The sequence below is a fragment of the Perna viridis genome, chromosome 5 (assembly GCF_037379345.1).
Source record: "Perna viridis isolate PV_CMFRI_1.1 ecotype Kerala chromosome 5, ASM3737934v1, whole genome shotgun sequence".
Taxonomy (NCBI): Eukaryota; Metazoa; Mollusca; class Bivalvia; order Mytilida; family Mytilidae; genus Perna; species Perna viridis.
This window is the reverse complement of record NC_142449.1, coordinates 40,105,045-40,132,706: the sequence shown is the minus strand read 5'-3', so window position 1 is coordinate 40,132,706 and position 27,662 is coordinate 40,105,045. Positions and strand designations below refer to the sequence as shown.

The following is a 27,662-nucleotide window of genomic DNA, read 5'->3' as shown; positions in this document are numbered from 1 at the left end:
AGGATGTTATCATAGATGAAAGGAAAGTAGACAATTGTGAATGAAATTCATCACATTTGTCGTAAAGTTTGGTCAATAGGAAACAGTGAAATACATTTATCCAAATTAAGATTTTTTTAAAATTTCACATGTGAAGAAATATTTGTCACTCTTGATGATTGTAGAAATTCAAACGCGTTTAATAAAATAGATTTTTTTACTTCAAATAACAAAGTCGAAACAATGACATATATATAATACTCAAATGATGATACAGAAATCAGTTGATAGATATAGGGTAAGTGTTAATAATACAAATACAGCTATATTGTTAGGCTGTGTGCACTTCTTCTATTTCCTTGATTTCTTTAATATCGATTTTAGTGGAATTGGGTCCTGTGGGTGGATTTTTTCTTTCTTCTTAGCTTCCCTGAAGAACTTTATTGATGCGATGAAAACCAACAACTGCAATGGTAGACAAATGTTTTTTTACAAACTGTTCACTTAAATTATATACTTAAGGATGTAGACCTAAAGTAAAGGATATAACTCTTGAAATCTGTGATATGTTTGTATTATATTCAATTTATTTCACTAAAGCCTTTTCAAGCTTTCCTTTGAAACAGAATGAAATCAATCCATGTTACTTTGATGTTTACATGACATTGATATAGAGAGCCTGAATCAAACGTTCCAGTAATTTGTAAGAGTGCGTCCCTTACGCTTAGCCAACCTCTTTAAATCTGAATGAAATCCGGCACATACAGAAATGGTTTGAATAATACGAATCATTGGTTTTGGTCAATTTAAAATAAAGTATGAAATAATGCATTGCATTGGTGCATGCGCATTGGTGTTATAGTATATTTTGACGTCATTACTTCAGTCTTTTTCACATTAATGAATTTTTTGTGAAAAAAAATGACTACAGAACGGTCTTATATTCATTGTTTTTAGTATTTGTGCCGATCGTCTTTGAGTACATTTTTATTATTTCTTTGTGTTGTTTTGTCGAGTTATTTCTTATGTTTCCGACATTGTCTTGTTACCAGACTTCCTTTTTCCCTTTTGATATTACTATAGTATTGAAAGCTACTTTCTGTAAGAATCAGGCGATGGGTGAATCAAGGCGAGAAAACACACAATTCTTTACATGAAAACTTACTCAAAATGTTATTTGAAACGTAGAAACGGTATTAACTGTAAATAATTTGAGATATAAATTATATTAAATGCATCACAATTTCATCATCAAAGAAGGATAGTTCGCTTTTCCCCTTTCATTCTTTTGTAACTTTGAACTCTTTTTTTCTGAATCACGTGACAATTCCAAGACGGAAAAACTGTCAAGTTGTCTTCAAATGGTCATTACCTATATGCCAACATTTTCAAATTCATGTGTTTATTTTTCTGAGCATGATCATTATTTTGTTTTTAATTGTTTGCCTGATTCTTAAGAGAGTCTAGTGTTTTTTTTCTATTTGGACCAATTATATATCTTAGATCGGTAGTAATGATTCAATGTAACGACGAATACAATCAGTCTTCCAAAGGGCATCATTACTGGTCGAGGATTTGGACTATTATGAAGATAAACAGTTTTAATTCATATATATATATATCTGGAAGAAAAATTTCTTTCCTCTTTTTTCTACTCCACACTTGACTTTTTACAAACATCTCGATGGGTGTTTCTAGAAAAGTAGAGGACTCTTACCCTACCGCTGCACCTACTACATGCTCCAGTTTTTTAGTGGATTCCGAGTTGCTCATTTACTTTTGTTGTCTTCTACGTATTATTTTGGTTATTTTGTGTTCTTTGTTGTATGTGTTTCTTTTCCAAGTCTGGTCTTTGTCTCTGGATTACATTCTTTTTATTTCTTCTAGAACTTTGTTTCCTTGATTTCTCTTACATAGAACCTTAGTTTGAATTACAAGCGTAACGTTAACAAAAAAAATGAATATAGTTACTGAACGAAAAACCTAAACAATATTCATAGTAAAAGTAGATGAAAGGTAAAGTTAGCTACATTGACAAGAAAAATGTCACAATTTATGTATAAAATAACCTGATGGAAGGTATAGTTAATTACCTGAATAAGAAAAAGGTTACCAATAATAAGGTAGGTTGGAAGTGAGTTTTTTAGAATCTTGTCCCAAATCAAATCAAAACAGCCCTGGAAAAAAACGAATGCTAGTTAGTTACATTGCATTAGTGTGTATGTCATAAAAAATGCTTAACATTTACATAGTGTACCTTAAAGAAGGGAATCCCAAGTAAGACATTTTAGTTTGCTGCCCCTTGCTTTGTTTTTTTTTTCTAGAACACTTGTTATACAAGTGTCAGACATGCATAACACACGTGTGTTTCATATTCTGAATAGTTGTTTGTACATGAATTATCAAGTTAATATCAACAGAAAAATTGACATTTGCTGATTTGGTCGGTGATTCAGTGGACCCTTTAAAATTAAATAATCATATCGTAGTTAGTAAATTATAGTATAATACACTATGACTCCAATAAACTAGAACTATTGAATCTTCAACAATCGGTAGGATACCTACTGCTTTTTTTCATGGTTTCTAATAGATTGTCATGTTACGCAATCCAGATAATTCTCGATATTTTCAGCACGAGCTTTAACAACTGCTTAAATTGGTCATTTAACAATCGAAAATAGAGGAACTTGAAAATCCACGAGTTATAATGCAAGAACATCTCATTTTAGTCTGGAGAAAAAACAACAAAATGTAAACATAATACATCAACTTGTTTTGTTCATTACAACGGAATTCTAATCACTCGCCTGCCGAAAACGAAAAAATTACATTTTCACTCCGAGTAGAGAGATGGTTAAAACTCGAAATTAAACAAAAAGAGCATTAACGTGAATTAATTGGAATGGATGTCTAAAGCAAGAGAAAGAACTTAAAGATATAGTAAAAATGTATAATAAAGTGCAACATTGCTTGCCGACATGCAACGGATATATTGATGTTAGCAATAACATTCGAATTTTAAGTAATAAATTGAATTGTATTATCACCAAAATATATTTGTCAAATAAATGTGAAAAAAAGCAATAATCAAAAAAGTATAGAAATTTAACACCTTAGTATAATAATGGGTAATAATAAAATTACCAAACTGATGTACTGTAGGCAAAAGGGATAGAAAAAAACGAGTCTGGATAATAAATGGGAATATGAGGAAAAAACCGGAAATTTGGAAACCACCACAATGGTCCGGACCTCGCACAGATATTTCTGATGGAAATGGTGGGTTAAGCCAGCTTTTATAGCGCTCTTAACCTCCCGCTTCCATTACGACGAATTGCTTCCGGTATATTGCAATACAAACAGGCAGCATTTAATTGCCACCAGACAAAGTGGGTCAATAGTCAAAACAGTGCAAAGGACATGCATATTTATTGATAATAATATGAAAATTTATAGTCTAATCCAACACTTACAACATTTCTACAATTTTATGCTAATACAGTTCTTCTTAGAATTGTACATTAATATATTGTAGTGTATTGTGCTTTATAAAAAACATTATTTTATTTACAGCAGTGTTTCGGTATTGGATTTTTTTTTCAAACATGGTAGTAATATCACTTACAGTATTATTACAGTACTGTTTTTATGATAAATGGTAGTAATACCATTTACAGTATTATTACAGTGCTGTTTTCATGATGAATTATTATTGATATTTTTTTTGACAGAATTATTACATAACTGTATTTTTTTCACTAGTTACGTTAATGCATTTCAACTTATAATTAAGTCAACTTAAGTCCAATATAAATCTGGCAAAATAGATATCACACCACCGAAGCAGCTGGTACCGCAATGGTACTGATTTGTTACAGGCACTTCATACGAAATGATAGGTTTTACAGCGCGCTAAACCTACCTCTTCCATTGCAGCATGAGTATACCAGTGGTAATTAAAAAAGAATGTGCATGTTATTGGCATAATTGGTAAATCAGTGGTCACATCCGCACAAAAACATTTTACAAAAAACATTCATTACCCATTGTTTTAGAAGAGTATTTTCAACCAAGGACTAATATCTAAAACAGAATTTGGTAAGAGACCTTTTAGACCCATTTCCACTTATCCTTGATTCAGGCGTCTGTTAAACAGATATTTACAGCGTTCGAGGAAATAAGGAAATCAGAGTAGTTGGTACTTGCTCTAGATTAGCTAATCAATTGTGAAATATAAACACCATATTCAGAAGATGAAGGGGTATTGCTGCAAAATTTATGATATCAAAATTGAAGTCGTCTCCTTTATCATAAATCTAAGTGCTGAGATTACCACTGTTGTCAAATTCGAGATACATGTCCAAAATGATGCAGAACATGCTGTTTCTGTAGTCTCCTTTATCTCGAGCTCTGGCAGATAGATTGACGGTAACTATTTACAAAAAGGTTGTTGTTGATGTACAATACATCATCAATATATCAGTATGTAAAGTTAAAGGATTTAGAATTTATAATAATAAATTCAGTCTCGTATGAATATAAAAACAAATCGGCTAGGAGAGGAGCACAGTTTGTGCCTGTTGGAATGCCAACTTGTTGGATAAAGCTCCTCCAAATATGTCAAATATGTTATCCATGAAGAAATTAAGCATATCACAAATCTGCTTTTCTGTGTAGCACACCTGTAGGAATATGAGAATTTGTAACCGAGAACAACATAATGTTTGAAAAAAGCAGAAGATAAACGTATAAGTCCTTTCAAACGACATTTCAATTTATCATGTGGTAGGTTAGTGTAAAGATTCTAAAGTAGATGCTAATTGTGAAGTAAAATTTGAAGGAGTCAAAGCTATTTCTTTAAGCATGCTAATTTAGCGCACATGTGTTCACATTTAAATACTTTTTTACAATATTTGAGATGAAGTGCTAACCTTCTTTATCCAGTTCTAGAAAGCTTCTAATTACAAAATAGTTCACTTTTATGTGTAGTTTATCGTAAAATATACGAATACTAGTAATAGAATATTAGGAAAAAATCGAAATTGTTACAATGTATTTTTTCCATGATTAACGGAACAGTTTTTAAGGACTTACTTCATTATAACCGTCTTTCTAATTGAAAGTGAGGATGATTTCTCTTAACTAATCCTAGAACAAATAGAGGAAGCTGTCCTGTATTCGTCATATAGTGAAACAAAATTACGAACTGTGCATTGAAGCAAAATAGTATATAGAAGAGTATTTGATAGCCACTTAAGTCTGGATTCTCCGCCACATTCCATTAGAGATATAGGGATAACAATAAATCGAAGTACTTAAGTTTAAGTTAACTGATATTGAAGGTTCATTTTGAACCCTTAAAGACGTTATTCATTTACCTTGATTAGTATCGCTCATTATTAGCTACTAAAATTACTTTAACTTAAAAGATATGTCACTGATGTCTTTTTACTGTAACTATATGATTCGCGGTAAAATGGGTTTGTCACTCGAAAATAGTCATTTTTATTCATTCCTGTCCATTTTTTGCTACATGTGGGGTTAAACATGAAAAAAGCACATTTATCCGACAGCCTGTACCCCGAGAAGGCCGCTGAAGAAAAATACGATTCGTGACAGTCACGAGTGGGGGTCAGGAGTCACCTGATGGGTCACTCGTGTGAAAAATTATGAGGATTTTTTCCAATTTTTGGTCTCTGTTTGGCCTAAAAATGGAAGTATTCATTACAAAGGGTCGACATAGAAACGGTGGTGACAGACACCATTCTTATTTAGATTCCAGGCAAAATAGCACTATAGATTAATTCTGCTCTGGCGAGGGGCCGAAAAATGAACCCTACTCCCTAAAAGATCTCACTTTTTCAAGCAGAGAAAACTCCTGACCTCTTCATTCAGCTTTAAAATAATTTTTTAACAATCTGTATCCTAATTTTACAGCACAGTCACGCTGCTTGCAGATGGACACAAATTGTGCTTTCCTACACGAAGATTAACACTGCCAGAACCAATAAAGAGGAACCAGGGCCAACCCCGTATAGATCCGGGCACAGCACGACAAGGGTTAAGGCTAAGAGGGATACTATTTCAAACATCAATATTTTTCAGTAGCCACCCTAAGCCTTAAGTGCCCCATAAAATAGACATATATAGGCTTCTAGCTTTCAAATTCGATATTTTTGGTTCCTTACTGTTCGTACATTCATAATTTTTTTAAATATTTTTTTATTATCCACCAGTCGTAAATGTTTCTATATTTTTCCCTTGGCGTCATTTTGGGTTAAGATCTGGCCGAATACCGAGGAGACACAATTGCGTTATTGTTACCATATACGGAAGCGTGAAGAATTATTTGTAAGATGCCCAAGCGGTTCAGAGCTGAATAAATAGAATGTAATTGCTTCTTCGTCATAGCAATGTGTCACATATATTTAAAAAAAAAGATGGCAATAATTTAGCTGTAGTCCGAAACAAAGAAATATAAAGTGTAAATCATTTCCATTTAAAATGTTGTTTTTATAATTATACCAGAAAGAATTAAGATTTCATGCATGATATGTTGATGATCAGACAGAATGATCAGTAGAAAAGTATAATTAAAGCCTTTGTAAAATGTGTACAGTAATATTTTGAAATTAGAAAAGTTGTCTTAATATTAGCAGATGTTCAATTCCCATACGTTCTTTCCTGTAAAAGTATTACCAAATCGCAATGATCCACAAAAAAAATATCTGCAATCTGAAGTTTTTTCCCTAAACCACAAAAACTGAATTCCATGAGTAAAGGTCATTTTACAGTCAATATCCTCTGCAGACAAGTATTTATTATGTAACGCTTTGCTAACTGTAGGTTCTGTAATAAAGGCTATGCAAATTTTCAGAGGACATGAACACTAATTCTTTGGAATCCGTGAAGTTTTTTCGATGTACTGTACTTATTTGCTTAGAAGGGTGGGTTTTAGCCCCAAATGTGGCAGAGGTGTAAAATTTTGGTATAGCGAATATAACCTCTTCGCAGGAGAATGTTTCACGCTTGGTTCACTACATCAAACCAGAGAACGAAGACCTTTCCTTCGTTCTGACACATTTTTTCCCTCAAGTTTCAATTTAATATGAACTGGCATTAAAACTGTTAATGATTGCAGACTTTCTCACAGATTGAAATGTTAAATCATATTGATTTTTATAGTTGAATCATAAATAATGTCCTTATGAGATATTGATGCAGGTGTTTCAGTTAAATAAATCAACATACGTAATCCAATATATTACCATCAATTTAGTCCATATGGGTTTAGCTATCAGAAATGAGACTTCACAAGAATCCTTGAATGTAATCTAATGAACGTGGTGAAACGTCAAAATTTATTTGCCCAAACAATTGTATGCATGCAGCTAAATCATAAAATGAGTTATGACCATATGTAACGACGCCACATATCGGATTTTGCAAATTATCTTTATATTAGGATTTCATTGCATAAAATTTTATAAACCTTAGTAAAAAGCTAGCAGCATGTCATAAAAAATCCCCTCCCCAAAATCTATCAAGTTTTAACTGTTGTGTATTTGTCATATCATACATGCAAAAAGAAATATTTGCACCGAATCCTCAAAGCAGTAAAACACGAAACTTCCTTTTCATGTAGGTCAATTTATTGATATGTTAGTATACGAAAAGTACCCCCTGCAGGTCCGGGTGTCAAAAGAATATAACTGCAGCAGCGCTAAAATTTTCGTAAAAGGCGAGTAAAGAGTGCTCAGAAATCTAGTCGGGGCCTATGCGCTCTGCCCACAGGCCCCAAGTGGTGGAATGGGGTACCCCTGTCGTGTTACATGCTGGGGTAGTCAGGCTATAATAAGGAAAACCTGACCGCAAACCATAGTTGTGCACCGTGTTTGGAAAGATGCCACGTCCCTCGCATGTTAAAGAACCCTGCTGTGGTATTCGATAGGAGTAGGAACCTTTGTGCTCCGCCAAAGGAGGCTTAATTGCCAGACCCTACCCATCCATCCTTTTTTCTAGTAGCAATTAAAATTTGTCGACCCTGTCACCCTTGTGTCCCATTCCTTTTTTCATATCATTTCATATTCATTTTATCATCCATTTCATGTTCATCGTCTGAATATAGCTGAAATATTGCTGCTCAGGCGTTAAACCCCAATAATCAATCAACTATACGAAAAGTAGAAAATTGTACAATACAAGTTACCATAAAATAATTACCGCTAATAACTACAAACTTTTTGGGTCGATACTTACATAAAAACATAAAAGAAATTTGCAATCCTTGTCATTGAACCAAAGTCCATGGTTCAATTGCCAATCAACTTTAAGTTTTAGCGTATTTTCTTTACGCCCTAAAGCCAGTATGTTTCCTTTTTGTATGCCATTTCATCGCAACTTGATTTTTTAAATGAGAAATACAGTTCTAATTGTGGCTGCCTTTGATTTCATGTTCATATTACAGATAGGCCGAAATATGTTTTTACCTGGTGGCTTACTTATTTACTTAGTCCATTAATTGGGAACGTATACCTGGTTATTTATATCCAATGTCGATCCACCTCTCGCACAATCGACTGCAGAATCAGTATTACTGGTAGGCAGAGTTTTGCAGCATATAAGAGGAGCATCTATGTTGGAAGTTATCGTAGAACCGGGTGTTCTGTCCCAGCTTGTACTGTGGTCTTGAAAGTCAGTATAACCCTCAATACCACAACATTTAAACTGAATGAAAAGTATTAACAAATTATAAAAAAATGTCTCTTTTTGTACATCATTACCTTATCGTTACTCTGCGTCAACTTTATCAACACGTACATTTTTAACGTAAAAGGAAGTAAACAAAAACAACATCGTTCTTGTTAAGTAATTGCTCTATGTGTGTATACGGGGACTTTTGCGATTCCTTTATCGATTTTATCAACGATAACATTCTTACAATTAAACCAAAGATGAAAAACTCTATAATTACAGCTTGTGACTTGTTCATGTTTTTTTCCCTATCATTAAAAATAAATTTATCTATTATAAAGATAGCAGTGTTTTATCGAATATTCCCTGTGTAATAAATTTCGATAATTCCCACTGTGAAATAAATTTGGTGATTTCACTATCTGACTTTTACAACTTTGATATTATTCCGCCATTCTCACAATTTGAAATTTATGTTGTAAATAGCAACGAATAATGGAGGAAATCTATATAATGAATAGGATGATCAATCGGTTACCATGAATTACCAACATATGATCACTCATGCCAAGAACGCAGTAAAATTTAACTCGTGCGCGGAATAATTTCTGCACACTCGTTAAATCTAGGTGTTCTTCGGCACTCATTTCTATTTATTCTTATTAAATACAACAGATATTGCATCAGCAAATCTGCAAATTTCATGTGTTTACTTGCAGACGACACGCTGTTTCTTCGTGATTGTTAATTATTTACTGTAGTACTGATCTCGTCGTGGTAAATACTTATAATATCTTTATTGTACTTCCAAAGAATATAATTACTACAAGTTCTATGTAATAGATATTTCAAATTACTATAAACGCATTAATTTTCGCTGTTCCTAATTTTCGTGGATTTTGTCGATAAGATTTATCCGAGGATATCAATTTTATAGCGGTTTCAAAAAAATGATAAGTCTTATACAATTAACTTGCGAGAACTATTTCTCACAGTTTTCTGACCACCACAAAAATAGCGAAAATTAATACACCGCGAAAATTGATACATTTACAGTAGTACTGCCATTTGTCTCACAGCGTGTATAATACAAATACTTACGTAGTTCATGACAAAGAGCCACCCGAGAGTGGCGGCATTATCTCCAGCTAATCCCGTGAATTTACTTAGTGATTCCTCTAGTTCTTTCTTGATTTGTCCTTGGATCTACATAAAAATCAGACTTGAGGTAAAGCCCTTAGCTATTTTGATACCGTTATCGGCAAAACATATCTTACAATGTAACTTCCTTGCAAAATTATAAAAGGCCATATTGTGAATGAGTTAATGATGATAAAGTGTTGTAAAGAATAATAACGATGATTCATAGTTAATTAAAGTGTTACAGAGATAAACAAAATTACGGTCTTTAGATTAACACTTATAATTATGCCCTAAACTGGTGGTCGAACAAACGGACAGACTGAAAGTCAAATAACATAATTCAAAAAAAAAAAGTATTCAAGTGTAAGTTTTTGTAAGAATCAGGCAAAATGGGAAAAATCAGAAACATGCATGTCAAAAACCGACTGATCTGACATTATAATTTCACTCAAGGATGCTGCTTTCTCTATCGGAGCACCACTGATTTGCTAAGAATCGTTACTAGAATGTTAGAAAAAAATAGGTTTTTGACAGAGTTATCTGTCCTTGAATGTTCATTAAATTATATATAATTTTCAATTTTAATTCAACTAAAGTGATATGGAAAATTGTTTCCTTGGTTCTGATTGGGTAAATAGTAAAATTAAACTTTCAAAATGTTTATTTTTCATACCACGTTTCTCTCACTGCCTTATAAATGCAGAGAATGATACGTAAAAACTGTAATATGTATGTTTATTTCTAAAATAAAAAAACAAGTATAAAATAACCAAAAGTTTTCCCTGTAGCTCTTTGGAATTATACAGGGAAAATTGAAACATATGTTTCTTGTAGGTTGAGCTTTAATATAAAAAAACGTGTTTGTCATATACAAATGATTCCATATCAGTCCTAGACATTTGTTTCTATATGCTCTTAAACATGATTTTTTTATTCATCATTTATTATAAATACACAAACGATTATAAAATTTACTGATAGGAAAAAAATCAATATTGCTATATCTTAAGCGATAAAAACCACTTTTAAAATATAAAAAGGGAGATAATCCTAATTTTGAAAAAAAGTTCCTGATATAACGAACGATGCATATAACGAAATAACTAACACAGTCGCCTGAGATTCGATATAAACGAACTCTACTGTATGACAATCATTTTTTCGATCATTCATTTGTTGGACTAACTCGCTTGAAACTTTGGTAGTAATTGTTATTTACCTCAAAATTTCTCGCCAAATTTGTATTAGGCATATTTATTGTGAGCAAAAATGTGTTCATAGACCACATTGTTATATGACTTATCCTGACGTTACATAATTGTCAGTTTGATTGATTGAGCAATTGTTTTGCATTCACATATCTATTGTCTCAAGTAAAAGTAAATAGAATTCTTGAAATAACAAAGCTGTTTGCCGATATTTATTAGAATTCGTATTTTACTAAAAACAGGAACAAGTTCTCTATATTTTCAACCTTTCTTTTAAACTGCACTAATATAATTTGATGTTTTTGGTCACTCAATTTACAAATTTCAAGACCAAAACATCTAGTCAATCGAATGTAAACTGTTTTGTTCTGGGAAAGTATGCTAAGTTACTAACAGAATGCTTAAATACAGACACTAAAAAAGTATACTGATAGTATCGGCAGAAAAAAATATATAAGTTATGAAAATAAATTATGAAAATTCAGATTCACCTAAATAAAAAAAAAGGGAAATCTGAGATGATCTAAATACAGAATATAGCGAACAGTATACAATACAATTACATTTAAAAACTAAAGATAAGAAATACAAGACACCGGACAAAAAACTAAAAAGAGTGCAACACTAACTTCCACAAAAAGCGGGCGTGTCCAAAGAGCAAGCATGCATTGCTTCGACAGCGGTACCCTTGACATCAAGTTTGTAAAATCTGATACGGAAATAATCGGACATCACTAATTTAGAACAATTCTGTCGAGATCTATACGTTACAACTGTAAATGGTTCTCAATAAAAAAGAAAACTTTTTAGACCTACCGTAACTGGAACTGTAAATGCCAACGCAAACACCAGTGCTTCTACAAACATCATGATGCCAAGTAATAGGATATACTGAAATGTATATAACAGCATATATGGTATATATGTCAGTAAGTAATACATATATTTTTCGAAATTTCTTGATTTTCTAGCATTCCGCCCTTTCTTTGATACATGTAGGAGCATTTTTTTTGTAAGAAAACGAAAAAGATATTAAAAAAACCAAAACAATCTGTTACTTTGGAGTCATGGTTAAAAAATTAATTCATATGTCTACCTCTAATGGTTAAAATTAAATATATTAACTGATTTTATAAACTCTTTAGAAAATTATATCCCAGCAAACGGAAGAATAGCATATATTGTAAAAAACTATTACGTATTTTATTTGAAGAATTTTACTAACAATAAGGAGAAGACACCGTATTTTGTACCATGCTCCACAACATCCACTGAAAGCAAGCGTTGAGAGTCCAAGACCAACACCAATCATAATATGTGCTATCCATCCTCCAAGCAAATCAGTCACACTAAATCTGTCAATGTTATCCACATCACCAATACCTGTGTTCATCATCAAGTTCCTGATATCAGTTTTTGTACCATCTTCAAGTGACTTGATAAAACTAACGTCTGATCCAGTGTGGAATAGAATTCCCAATACTAAAATTACGATGCAACCAAACTAAAAGGTTAAAAAATAATGTCTAATTATAATGCTTTCACAAGGGGTATCCATCTTTTATCCGACACTGTTCATATACTAACGAATGGAATTTAATTAAAAGTTACTCGGAATCTTCCTTACATATTCCTATTGGGTACCTCATATTTTAGATTTCGATCCAAATAAATTCGGAGATCAAACGGTCATTCTAACAAATGGGGTATCAATTTTGTGAACATTGTTAATCTTTTTTTTCTAGTTTAAATATAAGTACTCAGCAAGGAGTAAATAGCTATGGAGAACGGCGTCTTCAAAACTCCGCAATGTGTATTATGTTCATTCAACAGAGTTGAATCAATTTAATGATTATATAATCAATAATGTAGTTTATTTAAACTAGGACATTTACAAACGGAAATAAACTTTGAGTGTAAAAATCTAGAGTCTAAATCACTCATATATCTGAAAATGACTTGTAATATGTCGTGCAAATACGGGTAACAACAAAATTACTGAACACTTTTCTGATGCATAATCAAGTTGTGTCCAAATTGAATCTGTCAAAATAAATATTACACCACCGGAGTAGCTGGTACCGAAATGGTCCTGACTTGTCACAGGTATTTCAAACAAAATGGTGGGTTAAATTTATTGCTCCATTTACAAAGGGTTAAGTGCAGAGGCTTTGTCATACGAAATCGTTATAATATCAATTATGAGCTTACCAATAAGATAAAGTTTAAGCCAATTATAAACAACTTCAAACAGCTTGCCAAACATCCCATAATGGTTTTTCTTTATTCAGATTTCTGCAACATACATGTATATGTGAGATGATAAATTAAAAACAAAGTCAAAACTAAATATTTGGGTTTTTTTTCAGAGTGGTTAAAGGCCGTGAGAATTTTAATTTTGAAACGAATTAAAGTTTTCAAAGACCCCGATGTAGCAAAAACATTGTCTACTATACATGACAAATATGTTGTCGTACCAACATTGTTTTTGTCTGCAATACGTTTTAGATCAATTTTTTATTATCAGAGGTAGACGTAGAAAATAATAGCAGTGATAAGACCTATACTGTTACCACACTCAATAGAGTGCACATGCTCATGTAGTGGACACGTACTTTATCAGCTCCAAACAAAATTTCAGGAAAATGACTTAATAGACATTATTTTGTGGAAATTCATTCAGGAAACTCGATGGAAGTTCTAAATGGATAATATTGCAATGTTTCAATAAGTTGAAAGTAGCTGGAAATTATTGAAAACATTATGTATACAGTTCTGTGTGTAGTATATATTCGGTAAAGTTTGAGCAGTGTTCACTGGTTTATGTGTAGTTGAACAGATTGAAGGTTTTACCTGGTTTGTTATTATGACTATATGACTTATATGTAAACAACAAAAAAAACAAAAAAAACAAAAAAAACACCATATTGATTGAAATTGATAACCCTAATGTCTACACCCATAAACAGGTCTCGTCGTCTAAGTAAACCATCTCCTCCCGAAAGAGAATATATAAAGAAACCTAACATGGAAACTTCACCTGCCCCGTGCAGGTCCGGGTGTTAAAAGAATAGGCCTGCAGCAGCGCTAAGCTTGTCGTAAAAGGCGACTAAATAGTGCTCAGAAACCTAGCCGGGGGCTAGGCGCTCTGCCCACAGAGCAACTGGGATGTGTGCCCCAGGTGGTGGAATGGGGTACCCCTGGCGTGTTACATGCTGGGGTTGTCAGGCTATAATACGGAAAACCTGACCGCAAACCATAGTGGTGCACCGTGTTGGGAAGGATGCCACGTTCCTCGCACGTTAAAGAACCCTGCTGTGGTATTCGATAGGAGTAGGAACCTTTGCGCTCCGCCACAGGAGGCTAAATTGCCCGACCTTACCCATCCCCCTTTTTCCAGTGGCAATCAAAATTTGTCGACCCTATTATCCTTGAGACCCATCTTTTTTTTTCATTTCATGTTCATTTTGTCATCCATTTCATGTTCATCGTCTGAATATAGCTGAAATATTGCTGCACGGACGTTAAACCCCAACAAACAAACAAACAAACGAAACTTCACCTATGCTTGTACATAGCCTACTTTCTCCAACTCATCACACTCCTGCTCTCGACCCTCGTTTACCGCATACATCTTCATACCTCCAATCATGTCCCACACATACAACGCCTGCAACCATCAGACTTAAGTAATATAGTGTTGCAGCTAAAGAGTGCCCTTGGCGAAGAAATTCAAACTATGATACAAATATTGTTCAAGCAGGAATTAGAAAGAGTACTTAAAGATTCCCTTCATGGTCTAACTAATCAAATTGAAACTTTAAAACAGGAAAATGCTGAACTTAAAGAGGAAATTGATTCACTTGAACAATATGGTAGAAGGGAATTGATGCGTGTTAGTGGTATAAGAGAATCAGCTGATGAGAACACAACCGAAATAATCACTCAGATTATTAAGGATATTGATAATGAGTATCAAGATGGTGATATCCTAAGGTCTCATGGAGTTGGAAATCCGACGCGAGTCAACAAAAGTGGTCGACCATTACCTCCTCGTCAGATAATTGTAAGAGTTATCTGTAAGTTGTACAACCTATAGTTGTTATTTTAATTGTTCAAAACGAAAACTTGGGCATCATTCGCCATATGTGTCATGTCTGTCTATGCCGTCAACAGCTGTTACAGGATAACCACGTCAGAAACGACACAACGTTGCATTTGATAGACAATTCCATACAATCACACGACAACCACTCGCCAGTTTCTATTTCGGTCAACCAGCGCCTAAGAACTCGAATCTCTTCATAGGCGAGAAATATTTTTCTCACATCGGTAAAGAGGTGTTAAAAGCGATTAAAAATTGAATTCTTCAACAACTCAAACATTTGGTAAAATAGGTACGTGTGTTTGTCCTTTTATTCATGACTATTTTTTATCTTTTTAGACATCTTTTATGAAAAAGAAGGAGCTCTATTTAACGCAGTTGAAAACAAACAGACAAAGTTAAGAGAAACTTGCAGTGTATCTAGAACTGATTAACTAAAATTGTATTTTTATAGGAAGCATTAACTCCAAAGTTTCACTCAAAGAGATGCTCCGAAAACATATTCACCATCAACAGTAACCGAGTATAAAAAATTTTAACAAGTTTTACCTTGCACTATCATCTCTGATATATAGCCTTTATGAGGGAGAAAAATCTTGCGCAACTAACTAGATGACTTTTTGTGCCATGATAAGTTGTATACGAATAAACTTTTCCTATATAAACGACGACAAACCATTTGAAGATTGTCTGACCAAAATAAAAAAAACAAAAAAAAACAAAAACAAGAGCGACTGAAATCTTAACATAAAAAAAATCATTTTATTATTTTTAAGAATCATATTACTTTTGAAACTTACAAATTTAAGATATATTCCAAACATGGACGATCATGTTGAATGCTAATTGAGGGTCTTGAGGATCAAAGGACCCCTGTTAAAGGCGATGCAGTGATGATATCATAGTGTTGTTTCTAGTTTAAATATGAATTGGGAAAAAATAAGTAAGACAACCAGTTTAATATAATCAAATTTTGTTAAATTTTGTAGAACACTGATTTTATTTCTTTTTTCAGTTTTTTATTTGTGTGTTCAATAACCTCATATTTGTGTAACATATTTAAATAGATTTAAGTACATTGATATTCTGATTGTTTTAGTTATAACATCATCGTTGCTTGAATTCGTATTGTCGCAGTTATCTTATTCAACAATCTGTAGAGGTATATTGTAGTTTAATTTAAATGTTGTATTTTCAATACCAGTATTTTTAAAGATAAGTCAGTGTATAAAACATGATAACATAAAACTACCTCTTTGCAATGTTTTCATTATATTCAACAGATTTATAGAAGTCAAATTTCTCTTTCTTGTAAATAAAGATTGAACTGGTTGGTTTCTGGCAACAGTAAGATTTGATTTTCTATATTTTAAAGAGGTAGAAATAGCTTGGGGCATAACTATTGAAATCAGTGATATGCTTGAACAATAATCAATTTATTTCATTAAAGCCAGGTAAGCACTCCTTTGATACATAATGACAAAAATTTGAATCATTTAGATGTTCACAATGGTCTACAAAAACAAATCAAAGATACGTAGGAGTTCTTAACTTTCCTCCTGTACATGATTCTTATTAAGATTTGTACTTGAGTTACAACCACAACTATCTATTAGTGCCAAGTATATAATTACACAATAAAGGTTTTTTGCAGACATTTCATTTTTGGATTATATGCAATATAGTGCATGCCTGGTTTATAATTCTGTTTAAATGGATGAAAAGTTGTTTCGTATGAACTCTGAAATATATTTGTCAAATTTCAATGCCAGCGATTCAAGTAATTTCATCGTCAAATTTTTCGTTTACATTGTACAGAGGTAACATCATTTATTGAAGAAAAACTCATAGATGGTGGTAGTATATGTACAGATGTTTCTCTTAAACGCTTATATAACATTTGTTGCGTGTGTCGCATGAATAATTTTTGCACCGTGTATATGTCGTAAATCGAGAACATGTTTTCAACATATCGTGTCCGTGTATTGTGTGAATTCAGTGTGTACACAATTTGAATTGTGTGCGTATTTTATGAACATTGCAAACTAGGGTTGTAATGAGAGTGTCATTGTAATAATGTTTCATGCATTGTGAATAAATTTTCATATTTTTTTCTAAATAGTTCCGTAATTACGTTTTTGGGAAAAAGCCTTTAAACAATAATAAAAAAAAAACAACAACATTTAAATGATTTTCATGTGAATAGGTTTGAGAACTGTACACTTTCCTGAAGGTTTATCACTCGAGTTCCTAACCTATGGAAAGCCAGAGTGGACCCCCCGATACCGGGACATCGAAATTTGTAATTGCGGGGTAAAATTGAGTTGCCGAAGTTACAAAGTTTCTCCCATTGATACCTATGGAAAAATTGTAACTTCGGGGAGTCCACTCTCAGTTGATGTATGTTTTTTAAATAAAAAAAAATCAGTCCTCGGTGCTCTTTTATGATCTAGAACGCCGAGGTACCAAAAATGAAAGAGGACATTTACGACTCCTCCTCCAAACTAGTAACATGGACCAGGGGCTTTGTTTGGTTTGATATTTTCAGTTTTTGAAGCATCAAGTGGCAAATGCGAAGATTTCGAAAGACGTATTTGCTTTACCTTATGTATGAAAATGAAATATATCGTATGTTGCAAAACATAAACACGTAAACATATTTCAACTAAATTTATTATAACCCTTTTTACTATAAATATAAACAATCACTCTTGTTATTTATCAACAATAAAGTAAGTCAATGGTTCGAATAAAATATCAGCACCATTGTTTCTTGATATATGTTATTCCTTAATTATTGGTCCCTTCCCATTATCTCTCATTTCTACCCTCAGTACGAGAGGGATTGCGACATGGCAGGTCAAATGAATATCGCATATAGGTACTATTAGAGTTGAATGAATTCTTTGCTGTGGGAGTGGAAATTCCTTTGGTTTTGTACCCTTTTTGGTAAGCTTTGCAGCAGGTTATTAATTTTAAGAAAAATTCTTTATAACCATTTTTAAATTTCTGGCTTATACAACAATATAAAATTGGATTTGACACGCAATTGGAAAATGTCAACCATTGACAGAGAATCCATGTCATGTAAATGTTTTGTTCGTTGAATAATGCCGTGTCATTTTCAGCAATCACAGTTAGTGTTCCTGATGGTATCCAAGAAATAGCAAAAGAAATTACCATAGTTGCCAAAATTTTGACGCTCTGAAATGGACAAGAGAAATAAACATAAAATTTTGATATCTAGCGAAATTAATATATACAAACGTTATTGTAACAAACGTGTACCAAACATTGTAAGGAACCACGAAACAAATATGTACGTTGGTTGTAAATTCGTATATTTATCAAATTGATGATTTTGTCGTGGAATTCTTGAGTTTGGAAGAAAAATAGTACCCGATAAACAATTATATTTAATGGCAATCAAATATATTTTGTTCAGTTAATAATTAACTTGTAGTATTTGAGGAAAAAAATTGTAATTTTCTCTTTATTTTCGATTAAATTTGTATGACCAGAGTAATGGTTTCTAAGAACCTTTAAGTATTTTCGAACTGGTGTTAATATTTCTGGTATCTTTTTTATGCAAAGGGAGACGTTTGCTTTCTGGTTCAGTCATTTACATCATTATAGACAGTCATTATAGAAAGTTGAGTCAAACTATATCGCAAAAATGCCGCAATAAACTTGTGTATGTTTCAGTTAAAAAATTTAATGCATTTTTCACATACCTTCCTCTTTGAAGATGAGATAACCTTGTCTCGCTTTGGATCAGCCTCACCAGGAGTCTTTCGAGTTATCAAAATTTTAACTATATGTATATTTGAGGCAACCATGACAACCATTGGCATGGCAGCTTGCAAAAAAATGTATCCATAACTGTAAAGTTTCCTAGTCGTAACAGAGGCCCAAATTTCTGTACAAATATCTATAGAATACTCCTCATACGATACATATACAACTTTTGCTGTCAGTGCTGTTGGGAGAGTTATAGTTGCCGCCAAAATGTACGTTGAAATAACTATAACTGAAGCACTTCGCTTGCTTATTCTCCTTTTAAATGGTTTGACAACTATGTAGTATCTGTCACATGTTATAACGATCACATTAAAAGATTTCTGCAGTGTCAGTAACCATTGGGTGTACTGTGCCAGGGAGCAAGCAGTGGGGCCAAACGGCCAAGATTCAAAAACCAAAGAACTAATCTTTATTAGTGGAATACATCCAACTGTCAGTAAAATGTCGCTTACGGCTGTACTAGAGATAAAAAAGTTGCTAATTGTTGCAGAACCACATTGGCTTGAAAAGCTTACTACATATATTATGCAAACGTTCCCTATTATCCCAGCAATAAATACAATGCAGTAAAAGACGATTGTTGTGACTATAAACGAAAAAGGCAAGTCTTCTTGCTCTGGAACATCCAAGTCATGCAACGAAAAATTGTAGGTTCCATTTTCTGAAAGATTAAAATGAGAAAACCATGCAAATCCTTCAAAGAAGAGCTCTTCCATTAGCCCTGAAGACGAGCTAAGTTGTACTGTGAGCTCAGTGGTTTTGAAAACTGCCTAAGCGTCAAATCGGCAGATGGCTTTATACTTGAAGATTTACCGTATGATCCCAGTGTTTTCGCGAAATGGCGAATGTGCTAATGAAATGTGGGCATAAGGGTGTTGATATTTGTAATCTATCTCCTACAAAAAACAGTCGAAAAGGACTAGACTGCACTTGAGAATCATGATATATTGGATGACGTGTGAGTTAGGGGCATCTTACCCAAAATTCCGATTTCAAGGTCCCAATTCAGACACTTTGCCTCTAACGATCTAATATATATATATATATTTAGTACTAGTATCACATAAAAAGGACTTAAAACAATAAGTAAGAACAATGATTCAGAATTTCCATTCCTAACTGTGCCACGTCGGAGTTTTTTGGAGGAAAAATGCTAATTGTGATTTGCGTTATCAACAGTTGTGTTTTATTGATTCAAGACAACTTTTTTTTCATATCATACATCGTAGTTGACACAGAGGAATTTACATTTAACAAAAATTGGTCTTCTAATAAAGTCGTTTATCAAACACTGAATTGTCGTTCGTGCACACAGGAGAGTTTTGGACAAAATCTCTTTCTTGCGTTGCCAAAAAGAATTATTTGTTAGTTAGGTGATCATGTTCATCAATATCTTGAAGGAATGATTGATAGTGATATATGATATGGTTCTACCCCCTCATCTCCTCAACATTATACATGTATTAATGAAATTCACTTTCATCCAATATCTGTCTTACTTGAGAGTTTGTTTTAATTTTCCAGGAAACCCCTTATTATGGTGAAGTTATAAACAATATCCCTCTTTTAGGATCTTAATAGTGATATGGGAGCTTTGACTTGTGCTTTGATCGAAAACTTGGAGTATAATATATTCTCTGTTTGGTTTTAAAGGCTGCTTTGAATGTTTCTCTAGGAGTAGTTAGTATTTGTTGTCAATACCAGAGTTAATCATTTGATTATGGCAGTGATGTTTTAGCTTAACAGTAATGGTTGCAGAGGGTTTTACACAGCAATATCACAAGTAGAATTATACAGCAAAGCCATAACAAATTGAACAGTCAATCCAAAATAGTCATTTTCAGTGTACATTGTATCTTTCCAGTGCTGTTCAAAAACAAACAAGTTCACCACTGGCAGCATAAGTGTAAAGTTTTATTATTATTATTATTATTATTATTATTATTATTGATAATGACATTTTTGTTGTTTTAGTCGTATCGTAGTTTTTCATATTTTATCGAGAGATAAGTTTTAAGATATTTTGGTTCAATTGTATTGAGAAGGAGTATATACACAGGCCAAATTGCAGAAACGTGTTTAGGACCAGGAAAGTAAATATGTGTTTTTGTTTTTATCACACGAATTCCATACTCTTTTCATATTTTAAATCCTTTTGAAAACATAAATACAATATGATTTTTATTTCTTTATTTTTCATAAGTTTATTAGTAAGAAATATTTGTTTTTATATATATATTTCACTGTAGTTTTTAACATGTGACAAACATATATTACAATTTTATAGAGATTACGGAATTGAACACATTTGAAAAAAGGAAGGCATTTTAGGCCAACTTCTCCTTAAATAGTAAACTAGCTTTTTCACAGACAGCTTATACATTTAGGTCATTTTTTGTTGATTGGCTGGACATATCATCATCATCTGTATTTTGCTAAGAATTCACAGTAATATTTGCTTTGTTTTAATCGTGGTTTGGTAGAATCCTGGATTATTGAATACATGTATTACTATTTAAAATCTTTGACCACCTTGCCTACTGCTCGGATATAACTATTTACATTTCTTTTTTATATACATTTACACAGTAGGCAAAACAACTTGTGTGTTTTCCGAAACAAACTGTACTGAATTAAATTCATTTAAAGAATTTTCATTTATTAAACTCCTTGTTCCAACTTAATATCACGATTAGTACGTGTGCTTTAGCCTAATCATATTAACAGCCTATTTTCCTATTCGAATGATTTAATTGGAAACATTTAAAGACAACCTATTCCGACAGTTCATCCCGGTCACATTGTACATTCAAAATGAACCCCACGAGACAACAAAAACATCGGCATGTGATGATGATTTACAAAAGATTTGACTTTTACCTTCACGGACAAGAACCAGTTGTTTTATTGACTTAAGCAACCTTTGTAACTAATGGAAACGTGGGAAAAAAAAATATAGTTGTTAAGTTATACCAGTTTTAAACTAATTAATATAAGCTTTTATAATAAATTACCATATACCTTATAATGACGAAAACTTTTAATTTACAATAAACGTTATAAGGCTGAGAAAAACTAACCATTTAACTCATTTTTTTAAATTCAATGGTTTTACATTATAATATCCATTCTGATTTATGAGAAAATCACCTATTAAGGAAACCCTAGAACATATGCAAGCGTGACAAACAAGTTGGCCACTATCAAACCTTAAAATTATCATCGTATATTTAATCATTATCAGTCAAGTCTTTCTATTCTTAATACAGGAACGCATATAAAGCATTGAATAATTGCGTAGGAGTGGCAAAACAAATAAGCTTTAGGATGACAAGAAGTTTGAATCAAAATTGTCAACTTTCGCACCCTCAGAAGTATCAATGAAAGTTTTAAAATGAAAACATCTTGAAATTATCCATATTTGGTAACATGTCATTGCCTTGGGTTCAATTTTCCTAGAAAGCAAAATTAGTTCAAATTATTTGATAACTCCTAAAATATACACTTGGCCATAAGTTAGGGGCCACTCAATTTTTTCAAAGAAATTGCTTGAATTTTTTTATAAGATAAAATTGTCAATATCTGTCCTTTCTGTGAAAATATTGTACAAAGTATCATTTCATCAGAAAACGCAGCAAAGTCTAGAATTTAAAAAATTGGTAACCGTGTGAAAAATTATTCGGAAAAGCCGGGGGTTGTGAATTTTTAAAATTCTGGAAAGATTATAAAAAAAAATTGCAATCAAAAATGGCAAATCTTTAAGTCTAAGGCTCTTATCACGTGTTTGGTGCCAAAACTTTTTGCCCAGATACATTTGATGGCAGACTTTTGTGATAGCTTTCCTTCTTTTTGCACAAATTCCACAAAGTCTTATTGTAAAGCTAATAAGAAATATTCAAATGAATAAAAGCTCCTTTAAAGTCGTATGCACGCTTGACTGTTCAAATCTAGATTGTCTTTAATCAACGCTTATTGCTGATTGGAGAAACATTGAAAAGAAACATAGTCGCTTAAGAGTCATACAAGTATTGTTTAAACTCCTGTTTTAAAATGACATGTATATATATGACGTCTTGTCAGATAAAAAAAAATAATCATCCCAGAAAATCAAAAGAAAAAACCCTCACACAAATATTTTAGAGAAAAAAAGGAAAGAAAATCTTAATACGTTTTCTATGGATTTTTACTATCGATAGTCCATTAAACTTTGTTCCTCTATAACAGCCATACTTCAGTTTTTGATATTATTGTATAACATCTCATGAGTATATCAATCGGTCATCTCCGTCTATTTTCATTTCTGTCAGCATTCTAACGTCCACAGGCGGGCCTGACGAGCGGACGGATCGTTTTTTTTCTCTGCAAATCGCCCACTTTACTGTTTTTGGTCTAAAATTGGTTACAATATGTTAGAATTTCACTGCAATAAGCCGAATTGGCTTGAACCCATCAATCCAGCTGCTGTCCAATTTAAAAATTTTCTGAATATCCATCAATTATGACACATCTAGTTAGGTTTTAGTTTCATGGCTCTACTGCTATGTTTCATTTTTGTATCTTTGTAATATGGGATGTCAAGTTACTGTTTTTTTCTATTTATTTATAGTTCGTCTAAAAGAATTACGTCTTTTTTTTCAGAAAATCTATTTTTATTAAGTATTTACAGTGTTTTTAGCCCCCTTTTTCTCAAAACGGCCGATAGGCATCGAGTGCATCATTTTGCCGTCGTCCGTAAGTACGTCCAGAATTATTTTCGGCAGCTAAATAAAACTCAGCAACCACTTTTGGAAATGATTTGACATTTGGTTTGCACCTTCAGCACCGCGAGTTTTACCGATGTAGCGACTGAAATTGAGTTTGGAATTTGGCGGGAACATTTGTGTCCAATGGACACATTCTCTTTTAAGTTTTTAACAGTTGAAGGTATAGAGAAGACAAACAGAATAAATTTAAATACTGATAACAATATAATGCTAGCACATCTATCTTGTAGGATTGTATATAAAGTTGTTTTATAGTCTTTAAACATAAAGTTTGTGACACGATAAATATAAAATGTATAAAAAATTAGTAAAACGTAATTTTCAGTAGGTTATTTAAAGAGAAAGGATATGAAGTAAAACGTACATTTTCTTTATTTCCCAACTTGCTCAAAGACCGCTCTCTCTTAAATACAAATTAAAGACTGTTCTTTCAATCCATTTGGGGGTTGCACTCGATTTCAATAATTTCACATGAAAACGTTTATGGTAAAACAATCTGAAGAAACAGAAATTTTTGATTTAAAGAGAAAATGCTCGTTGCCAGACAAACCGGTCACTGCATGTTCTCAAGCAACTATTCCGGCGAGTATACAAATAATAAGGAACAAAGATAACAAAGATTTGAAATTATTTTCTTGCTTTAATAGAAGGAAGGAATCCATTATTTTATGAAACACAACACAAAATGAATACTATTTTCATTAATCCCATAAACTGAAATAATTCTATTTCATCAAAACAGTTGGGTCTCTGTAACTCTGAATGAAAAATAAAACAAAAGTCACGTTATAACACTAAAACCACATTTAATCGCTCACTTAACTGACCCGAAGTTGATCTGAAAAATCTGAATAGATTATGAAGAAATATACCAAAGATCTTTATCCAATTGATATTCAAGTTAGATGAAGTTGGTTTTTTTTTTATTAAAAAGCGTACTATGATCATTGTTAAGATAAATTCAGATGATGATTCACCTTTCAGACTGCGAAACTGCTAAGAATAATTTATACAAGGAACCATCCAATGTCTTTTCCACCGGGTGTCTGCTTGTCTTATGTTAACAGTCGATCTTCATGTTTGCAAAAGGTTTTTTTTAAAAAAAATATTTTCCTTAAGCTATTCTGAATATAATACATGTCTTAACTTCAGTACTAATTATAATCAACCTTGACTGAATACCAAATAACTCGATCTAAGAATGGATATATGGCGGGAGAAAAATTTCCAACGACGAACATATAACTTCTGTCGGTGTCGGTGCATCATCCGATTTTTCACAACCCTTTTTCTTTTCAATACAGATTTATTTTGACCGCTTGGGAGAAAAAGGAAAAGGGGGGTTTTGCGTTTGGGACTCGGCTGTACAGACCCTGAAAAGAAAAAAAAGAAAAGGAAAAGATATACCTAAAAACAACACTTTTAACATTTTAAGTTTATTTCCAAGGACGTTTTTACTGTTTATGTAACGTTTTGAAAATTACTTTTGTCACGTGAATTACCTACAAGTTGGTATTAATATGTATGCAGTTTTGTTAACTCGATACTCGACATTTTTGACTCGATACTCGACTTTTTTTAACTCGATACTCGACTTTCTTGACTCGATACTCGACTTTTTCAACTCGATACTCGACTTTTTTTAACTCGATACTCGACTTTCTTGACTCGATATTTGACTTTTTAAACTCGATACTCGATTTTCTCGACTTACTCAACACTCTACAATAAGAAACCTGCCAATATGGCGGCCTCCATGTTGATGTCGTTTAGAAAATCAGTCATACATGTTGTACGTTTTCTGCATATAATATTTCTCCTCATTGGAAATTAAAAGTTTGAATAATGAAATCGTGACTTGGTTTTACGTGATGTATAAATAAATGGTATCTGGGTGTTATTTTGTATAACCCTATGCTGGTCTATCCCTCTCGTTCCGCATTCCACTGCAAACGACCGGTAGTCGTCCACAAATGTCTTCCGACAGTGAAACGGAGCCTGCATCGCAATGTAAGATGGACTGGTCGCCGACGTTGAATTTCCAGAATTTTAATGTTTATATGCATCCACCGTCGAATTCTATGCATGAATGACTCGATTCGTGACGTCATGATACAGTAAAAGCGTTTGACAAGACTTGTTGACATTTTCATCCAGGTGTAATAACCTTTTTCATTTATTGTGATATGTGGTTTTCACGATATAAAGTTCAAAATAAATCATAAATTTACGAACTCATTTTAGCGCCCAGTGTCAACAATTTCTTCAGAAAAGTGTGTCGCCGGTTACGCAACCAAGAAATAACTTCCCCGCTACCGTAGTGTTGTATAAGACTCATTTTTCGGCATAGAATTACAAGGAAAATATTTTTCAAAATACTTTTAAAGTCATTTACATTTATAAAATATTTAGGTTACAAATACAGAAAAGCATTTTCTCCCAAATGTATTATTTTAAAATGAATTGGCAGACTCGTACGGATTTGCATACCTATACTGTTGCTAAGATATTACTTCGTGCTGTGTCGTTAGAGGCGCGATAGGGGTACTTTTTTTTTTTTACATAGAATTGACTTCAACGAATATTTTTTTTATTTGCGGGATAAACACAATACAAAACCAGTGTCCTAGCATATCGGAAATATGGGTTACTCGGCGCGAAACGGGGGTAAATCGCTCTGCAAAGCCTCGCGAAACCCCCGTTGCTTAGCCTCGTACCCATATTTCCGATATGCTAGGACACTGAATATGTATTGTATATTTACTTGGATGGAATGGGTACCCTAACATTTCCTTAGATATGATATTACAGATTGCCCCTCCCCAAACCGGGAGAATCTGCAGCCCTTTTCATAAAAAAAATCGTAAGAGTAAAATTAGTCGTAAGTTGTGACGTAACAATACTTAACTCTATTATGACATCATAACTTACGATTAATTTTATTAAACAGGAGCTTTGCTAATCAGGCCACCTTGATTATGGTCCATAGTGGTAGTACATATATATTCATGTTAATTAGCAACGTTGATTTAAGGTCGCTTGTTGTGTTGCCTTTAAATGTAAGTTTTTCCTTGTTCTTAAGGGTGTCCTATACATAATTTGCATGTACTGGTCTTATTTCTATTAACTTTCCTGTTTCCTATCACATTATGTTACGAGTAAAATGTCGTGTTAAATAACAAGTAACATATTTCGCTAGTCGTAATAACCTTTATTGTTTCTGTTTGAAGAGGCTTCCCATGTAGTAACCAGACAGGTCATTTAATTTGAGTTTGTGATCTCTTGCCGATGATTTAGAAAAAATCACTATTTGGCATGTGGCACCCACTGCCTTGGTCTTCAATTAATAACCACTTAAATACATTTTAGTAATTAGGACCTTATAAGGTTTAAATATTAAGCATTGTATTAGATGTCAAGGTGCAAAAACGTACCTTCCTGCTTTCTTTCTTTTAACTGAAAAAAAAACTTCAACAAATCACAGAAAACTAAAGGAACAGGATAGAATTCCACATAGACCAAATTCCTGAGTGCTATTGTATTTTCAAAACGACTTTGGCCAAAACCACTTTTTGAATAGTAAGATAAGATACCATTTAATTACGATTTGTAACTAGAAGTTGTAGTAAACATACAAGGGCTTTTATATTTAACTTGTTTTTCTTGTTGTTTTTTTATAGTCCCTCCTTTTTAAATCTTGTGCCCGTTGATAAATTTATCTAATGATGGTCTTTAAGGCATCATTTTTATGCCTGATAATTTTTTTTATCTTAGCTTCAGGACAACGAATTAGTTAACTTAGGGTAGTCTTCACTATAAGGTTACAGACCACCAATTCAACCAATGAGCATTTGGAACGTACGCAAAAATAGTCCTACGCAGAAATTACCCCTGTTCCTCATAGTGCTGTGAAAAAAGTTCTCATCTTATTTAAAAAATTTAAACAATTTCTGAAAGGAAAGTCAT

At 32.8% G+C, this 27,662-nt stretch overlaps 1 protein-coding gene across 1 annotated transcript; it reads right to left on the bottom strand.

The window, feature by feature from the left end:
* Positions 1-220: 220 nt before the first annotated feature.
* Positions 221-16,037, bottom strand: LOC148617476 (CD63 antigen-like). Its single transcript, XM_088585179.1, has 8 exons — positions 15,933-16,037; positions 13,239-13,322; positions 12,253-12,531; positions 11,844-11,918; positions 9,778-9,882; positions 8,518-8,709; positions 2,073-2,156; positions 221-444 (listed from the first exon to the last, which is right to left on the bottom strand). Exons 2-8 carry the CDS (start codon positions 13,296-13,298, stop codon positions 331-333), a joined length of 909 nt encoding a protein of 302 aa, XP_088441305.1. The 5' UTR covers positions 13,299-13,322; positions 15,933-16,037; the 3' UTR covers positions 221-330.
* Positions 16,038-27,662: the final 11,625 nt, after the last annotated feature.

Bases quoted from the DNA above. Each gene is read 5' to 3' on its own strand.
- LOC148617476 (XM_088585179.1), bottom strand. From the start codon at position 13,298: ATGGGATGTTTGGCAAGCTGTTTGAAGTTGTTTATAATTGGCTTAAAC. The intron at 12,532-13,238 runs GTAAGCTCATAA...TTAACCTTTTAG, and splicing joins GCTTAAACTTTATCTTATTG to TTTGGTTGCATCGTAATTTT. The intron at 11,919-12,252 runs GTTAGTAAAATT...TATACATTTCAG, and splicing joins TACGGTGTCTTCTCCTTATT to TATATCCTATTACTTGGCAT.